General features: G+C 49.5%; 1 protein-coding gene across 1 annotated transcript in view; it reads left to right on the top strand.

Moving 5' to 3' along the window:
- hdac4 (histone deacetylase 4) overlaps positions 1-7,500 on the top strand; it is a gene marked incomplete at its 5' end in the record, with an annotated part of 72,597 nt that overhangs the window by 57,840 nt on the left and 7,257 nt on the right. Inside the window, 2 exons of the mRNA XM_080536754.1 lie at positions 1,855-1,973; positions 4,457-4,590. Of these exons, the coding sequence (XP_080392880.1) occupies positions 1,855-1,973; positions 4,457-4,590 (253 nt within the window). The remainder of the gene's footprint in view (positions 1-1,854; positions 1,974-4,456; positions 4,591-7,500) is intronic.

Below are 7,500 nucleotides of genomic sequence, written 5' to 3'. Positions count from 1 at the left end.
GGCGTGGTTTGCCCACTCAAGGCCTATCATTTGGAGGCGAGGGCAGGACGGAAAGAGCCGGGCCCGGGAGCTAGGGCACGCCGCCCGCCCGCACCCAGGAGGCAAGCGCCATGTTCCTGAGGTCGGCAAAGTAGAGGGTTCCAACATGCACCCCTATGGCACCCCCGTCACACTCACCGCACCAAAACACTGATACCCAAATACTCCGGGACCCAAAATACACAGCGCGCCGGCGGGCGAGCCGACAAGCCCTACAGCTGCACCAGAGAGCCCCCGGGCTGGTCACGAGAGGGAGTAGTACGTAGTTGAAGTACGGGCTAGAGGGCTAAAAGTATCGTCACAGGCTCTGAATACACACACACACACACAACACGCACATAGCTTGGCACTGTTATTCCACACAGGTGATTCCAAGAAAGTCTTGCCACAGCGTTCTTAGTTCATGCACAACCAAGGGAAACTTGAACCACAACCTCAGCTTGAGTCACCATACGCATGGGAGTCTCTTTCTTCCATTGTCTCTCTGACGGCCCCCACCCCAACATCTCACCAGGGTTCTTTCTCTCTCTCTTGCACTGGGCGGTTCGGGGTTATGATGGCTGAGTTGAGTTGGGAACCCTGCGTTTGAACCATCAGATATGTGGGTTTGCTATTTGGTAGAGTGTCTCCTAAATGACTAGGTTTTGTTTTCATTCTGTGTATACATAGTGATTTGCCATACGTGTGTTTTGTTTACTGTAAACAAATAAATAAGTACCAATCCTAACCTCAAGGTGGTGTCGGCTGAACGGACACCTTCGTTTTTTTCTGGACATTGCATTTTTGTCATTGGCACCTCAACTGGTATGTCAGATTTGTATTTTGTATTTGATTACCTTTATAAACAGTAACTCAGAAAAAAAACTATTTAGCTGATTTTCATCCTCTTGAGACTAAAACAGATATAACAGTTGACCTCACTGGATAAAGTGAAACGAGAGAAGAGAAGAGAGAGGTGGTTTATGTGTTTCAGTGCTGTAAGCTACTGCGTGTTTGTGAATACATCCACCAGAACCACAGAATGAGCTAGCCTGATGCTATATAGCCAGAACTCTTTGAGACACACACACACAATAACATAGCAGTCTAAGCCTGCTGGTCTGTCAATGATGGGAGCTTCAGGGTTTTGGGGCTTGTCGTTTATTTGCTTGGTCAGCCTGTTATCCTATGCTAAGCCGCCACAGTCGACTCAGTCATATCATACATACTGATGATGTCTACGTGTATTTTGAGATCTTGCTGTGTGGCTGCATTCACATGGAAATAAACTGAAACTGAAATAAGCTGAACTGGGTGAAAATGGGTTTATGTATCGATCTTTAAGACGGATGTAAATGGTAAATGGACTGCACTTATATAGCGCCTTTTTTGCTGCTCCAAAGCGCTTTGCAACGGCCTCTCATTCACCCATTCACACACACATTCACACACCAATGTCTTGCCCAAGGACACTTAGACATGTGGCCAGCCGGGGCTCGAACCGCCAATCTGCCAACCTTGTGATCATTAGACGGTGGCTCTACCTCCTGCGCCACAGCCACCCCGTGTATGTATACATTCTGTGTCCCCCGTGGTCCGCGCTGAAGGGACTGAGCAACAGCGGACCTTGTTGTTGTTGTTGTTGTTGTTGTAGTTGTGGCGGTTAGAGTCACGTCATAGATCTGTGCAGATGTCCACAGAAGGTATCCATGCCAACCCCTAAACAGACTGAGATCCGCCTCCTCTATGAAAAGCTGTGCGGAATTCAATGTGGAGTCACCAGAGGTGATCATGTGACTGACTGCTCCATGTTGTTTCTCTCCCTCTCTCTCCCAGGACGGTGGTGATGCCCATTGCCAACGAGTTTGCCCCTGATGTGGTGCTGGTGTCGTCAGGCTTCGATGCAGTGGAGGGCCACGCCTCGCCTCTGGGAGGGTACACACTGACGGCCAAATGTAAGGGTGCCCCACTGGCACTGTGCCTGTTCTAATGTCCACCACTCCCCCTCTGGTTGGGAGCTGTTACTACGCCCTCCTCATTTTTGTCTGAGAGTTAGGAGTTAGAAAAAGTGAATTTATTTAAGTGTCACTCCTTAATATTATATAGCAATATTAACATGATCATACAGTATCATATGCCAACCTCGTCCAACCTGTGGAACGAAATACTGTTTGAATCACCATACATTTAATCGAACATTTCCGAAGGATATTAGATTCGATTTATTATCTGTTGAAGCGTAACATTTTGTTGCCGGGGAGGACAGTGCACATACATCAACTTTTGAGTTAGCTGTCCGTGTACATTTTCTTCACCCGTAGCCCCCGGATGTACTAATATTAGTGGTCTTAAATGTGATGTACGTATGAAGTTTATCACAACTCTTTCGACAGATTTATGTTGTAAGACCAAGACAAAATTCTTTGGCCGCCCCCTCCTCCTCTCCATCTCTGTGCCTCCGCAACAGTCCCTGCAACTCTATTCATGGTCAGCCTTCCTCTGCCTGGGAGTCCTAGAGCTGTATCCAGAGCTCAACATCTCCCCGACAGAAAGGCTGCGTTGGTGAAAGTGTTTAAGCCCATCCTAAGTGGCAGAGGAAAGCAGAGTTGAGCAGATAAACAGTGGTTATGGCTAAAAGGGTGTGCGGGAGGGGGGGGGTCACTTAACCACACTTTATACCAGAATCTCTGTCTTTAGTCAAGCCACAGCTGTTAACAACCAATAGACACTTTTCGCCAGTGGTGCCCATGCGTGCCAAGGCGTACTAGCGGCCCACTTAGTGAACAAGCCTGTTTGAACTTCCACACCAGGGCTTCCTAGCCCCGCCCTGGACCAGTTTGTTTACGTCCTGCAGTTAGTCCGATCAGTTTGTTTCAATTCTGGTTAGTTTACATTCTGCAGTGTGTAAACTGTGTTTCAGACACTAGCATCATACAATTCTCCGGTTTCCTGACAGACAGGCTCTGTTAACATAAGCGATTTTTGTGACAATCCTATTTGTCAAATCAAATATTTCAAATCAATTAGATTGTGTAGTTATTGTACGTGTTAACTTGGATTATGCTTGCCCAGCAAGTTCCCTAGCCAATGGATGATAGGAACATCCCGGCCTTGCTCTAAACCTCTCCCCTACCCCCATTTGGCCTCATCAGGACCTGGGGGGGGGGCAGTAGAGGAGGCTAATAGCCTGATTTGTCAGCAGCTGGGCCTGGAGTCAGCACCGTTGAAGCCCGGGAGTGACCCTGTGGAAAGGCAATTGGCCTTGGCACGCACTGGCACGCATGGCGTAAGCCCTTCTGTGGAAAGCCGGCTAATGAAACCTCAGCTAGCCTCTGCTACCTAGCCAGCTCTGAAGTTGAGAATAGTATCCCCTTCCATGCTCTGGAACGATAACATTGGAATGAACAATCAAACAGTATGACTTTTTCCAAATCCATTTCCAGTTTGTTAGCGACTGTAGCTAATGGCTATAAGAGAGCCATACTTTAAACAGCTTTCTGGCTTCAGAGGCGCTGTGGTTGTCAAGCAGGCATGTGGACCGTTCCTTCACATTAAACAGAGTTGAAATCAGATTCCTGTGACTGGGTTGAGCCGAGAAGGCCCCAATAGACAATGAGTGAGGCTGTTGGTAAAGCCAGCACTTACAAGGGCCAAGGTAGAGCCACATTATGCTACTGCTACCGTTTCGTTCCACACTTAAACAGGAATCGCAATGGCAAACCCAGCACCTTTTCATGTTTGAAAAAGACAAAAATAGGAGTGTTGTGTGGAGCAGCCTAGATGAGCTCGGCCTCAGTGCCCCCCCCCCTCCTCCACCACCACCACCCTACCCCAAGTAAGAACACCCTGTTCTGACACTGTCCGTACCCTAGTGGAGGACAGACAGCACAGCCCTATGTCCTCCTGTACTCTAGAGAGAAACACTCTGGACCAGTATGTAGAACAGGGCCGCTGGCGTGCCAGCAAGAGAACTTTCCCCTTAAACCGTCTTAGTGGTTTCAGGCTTGAGCTTGGGGCTTTGGGGAGGAGGGGTCATCCGTGGGGGAGAGAGTCGGAGTAGGAGGGGGGGGGGGGGGGGGGTGTTGTGGCGGAATGCATATATTAAAGATCAAAAGCCGCAACCGAGCCAGGGCACGTAAAGCCACGTTTATTAAGATTAAACCTGGCTCGTATTATTGCCTTTAGGCTCAGTCGGTCCCCAGTGCCTTCGCTTTTGGGAAAGAGAAAATATGATGCAATACCGCTCTCTTTTTTTTTCTTTTTCGCCCCCCCTCCCCCATCTCTTTTCTTTTCTTCTATCTGTGTTCTTTGATGGGCGTCCAAGCGCCAGAGTCGCCGGGTCTAAATCTAAATCTAACTCTAACCCCACCACCCCCCCCCCTCTCTCTCTCTCTCCCGCTCACATTTCCTGTTTCTTTCCCCCTTTGGTCTGGTCCAGGTTTTGGCCACCTGACCCGGCAGCTGATGGGCCTGGCCGCGGGCCGCCTGGTTCTAGCGCTGGAGGGGGGCCACGACCTCACCGCCATTTGCGACGCCTCCGAAGCATGTGTTTCTGCTCTGCTAGGAAACAAGGTAAGACAAGAACCTAGGGGGTGGAAGACTTTAGAGGGGGATGGAGGGATGGGAGGTCAGGCGGGGGGTTGGGGGTGGGGTGGGGCGGGGGGAGAGGGGGGGAGTGTTTGAGGTAAGTGAAAGCAAAAAAAAAGAAAGGAAAGGAATCCCTCAGTTTTCACGCAGGCTGACAGGTTGTCTCACACACACACACACACTCCCTCGCACACACCCACCCACTTTCACGCTTGTCAATCCGTCGTATCCAAAGTCCCGCCCAACTTTTGAGATGGACTGTCAACAGTCCCCGGGCCCCGAACCCGGGATAGCAGGTTATTGGACCAAGAGAGAGACATAGACTAAGAGAGAGAGAGAGAGAGAGAGAGAGAGAGAGAGAGAGAGAGAGAGAGAGAGAGAGAGAGAGACTAAGACAGAGAGAAAGGGGGAGAGAGAGAGAGAGAGAGGGAGGGACAGACAGACAGACAGACAGACTTTCCTCCTCACAGCCTAGTGTGGGAGGAGCCCCGGTCGGCCAGGCCAGAGAGGGGGAGGGAGAGCGGGGAGGGTGTCTCACACGTCCAGCTGAAGATTCCCCGGGTTAATTGTGGGAGTGTTCTGGAGCTGAACAAACTCTCGGACCGTGATTCATGGCACACCACAGATTACACGTCATAAAAAAAACGCCCACTGTTTTTCTAAAGCTAATGGATAGACTTCAAGTGCTTTCTTGGCCGCGGATAAGATATTTCCCCCCTGATTTGGGTTCCAAGATAACTCTTTGGCACTTCGAAGTGTGTTTTGCTATATGACTACTGTAGAAGTGGGATGGAGAAGTATGGTGGCTTTAGGACGCGCGTGTGTCTGTGTCTGTGTCTGTGTCTGTGTCTGTGTCTGTGTCTGTGTCTGTGTCTGTGTCTGTGTGTGTGTGTGTGTGTGTGTGTGTGTGTGTGTGTAAATGTAAATGTAAATGATTTTGAATTAAATTCTCTGAGAGACTGGTAGTCCTAGGCATAACCTCAAGGAGCTAACACTAAAGTCTTCAGGTCCCAGGCAAGTTTACTCATCGCACGAGCGTGGTTCCACAACCACCTCCGCTACGCCAGCAGAGCGAGTGTTCGATCTGATGTCACGTCTCTGTCCACTGATTGGACCAGCAGCAGAGAGGGTTGTGCAGTGGTCAGTCTGAGAGAGAACCAACCGATACAAGTGGATTTCCAGGCCTAGTCTGTGTTTGTATAAACGTCTTTTTTGGGGGGTATTTTGAGAAAGTGACCGTCTCTCCTTAAGTGTTGCTGCAGACCGAGCCACAAACACACAGGCCCTCCGTGTGTTTTCGCCGTAATTGGGAAAAGGAGCAAGCCTGCTGAAGCCATTACTGTACACCCAGCGAGACTTTAAAAACGGCCATTAATGAGGCGTACGGGGCTGGAGCTGTAATATACTGCCCTCTTACTGCATACCAATCTACTCACTCACACCCCAGCCCAGTTCCCCCACCAACACCGTGAAATATTAACTGTTAATATTGTTATGAATTTGGTAGATATACAGTACATTTATGACTATTTATAATTTAGAGCAAAGTCAATAAATTGTATGGAGATCATATCGCTACTTTTTTAATGTACTGGCAGTGTATGTGACAGGGAGTCTTAGCGGAGCAGATGAGAGGAGGAGATGGAGGAGATGATGGAGAGAAGGAGAAGGAGATGATGGAGAGAAGGAGATGGAGGAGATGGAGGAGATGATGGAGATGATGGAGAGAAGGAGATGATGGAGAGAAGGAGATGGAGGAGATGATGGAGAGAAGGAGATGATGGAGAGAAGGAGATGGAGGAGATGATGGAGAGAAGGAGATGGAGGAGATGATGGAGAGAAGGAGATGATGGAGAGAAGGAGATGGAGGAGATGATGGAGAGAAGGAGATGGAGGAGATGATGGAGAGAAGGAGATGATGGAGAGAAGGAGATGGAGGAGAGAAGGAGATGATGGAGAGAAGGAGATGGAGGAGATGATGGAGACAAGGAGATGATGGAGAGAAGGAGATGATGGAGAGATGGAGAGAAGGAGATGATGGAGAGAAGGAGATGGAGGAGATGATGGAGACAAGGAGATGATGGAGAGAAGGAGATGGAGGAGATGATGGAGACAAGGAGATGATGGAGAGAAGGAGATGGAGGGGATGATGGAGACAAGGAGATGATGGAGAGAAGGAGATGATGGAGAGATGGAGAGAAGGAGATGATGGAGAGAAGGAGATGATGGAGAGAAGGAGATTACGGAGATGATGGAGAGAAGGAGATGAAGGAGATGGAGGAGAGGAGATGGAGGAGATGAAGGAGATGGAGGAGAGGAGATGGAGGAGAGGAGGAGAAAAGGAGAGGAGATGGAGGAGAGGAGGAGTTGGAGGAGCGGAGGAGATGAAGCCGTCAGGTTGTTACAGCAGGAGGAGAGGACTGGGCCATGGGTGCCTGTGTTATTCCAATCCTCCAGACAAGGCAGTAAATAGGCCGTTGGAGCAGTAAAAACAGGTTGGCCCGACTCCATGTGGATCTTGGGCCTGAAACAAAACAAACAGAACAATAACACTGGGATCACGCTGTTAAAACTCGGTCACTGCGACCGACCGACCGACCCTACCCTACCCTACCGACCCGAAAAAAAAGAAAGAAAATTATCGCCCGCAAAAAAACAACTTTTGTCGTAACTTAGCTGGGGGGGGGGGGGGGCATTACTGTTATGAAACCCACAGAACCCCCCCCCCCACACACACACACACACACACACACATTTTGCCTTAGAGGGGGGAAGTCGAGTCCTCTAGAGCCGAGCCAACCTGTCAGAAAAACTTGATGTTAACAGCTCTGAGCTGGAACGACACAATGGGCCGAGCCTTAATGCAATAACCTATCATTCTGTTTACTCCCGGTC

Source organism: Nansenia antarctica (assembly GCF_963989245.1).
Source record: "Nansenia antarctica genome assembly, chromosome: 7".
NCBI classification, from domain to species: Eukaryota; Metazoa; Chordata; class Actinopteri; order Argentiniformes; family Microstomatidae; genus Nansenia; species Nansenia antarctica.
Note: the sequence above shows the minus strand (reverse complement) of the source record. Positions and strands in the feature narration are given on the sequence as shown.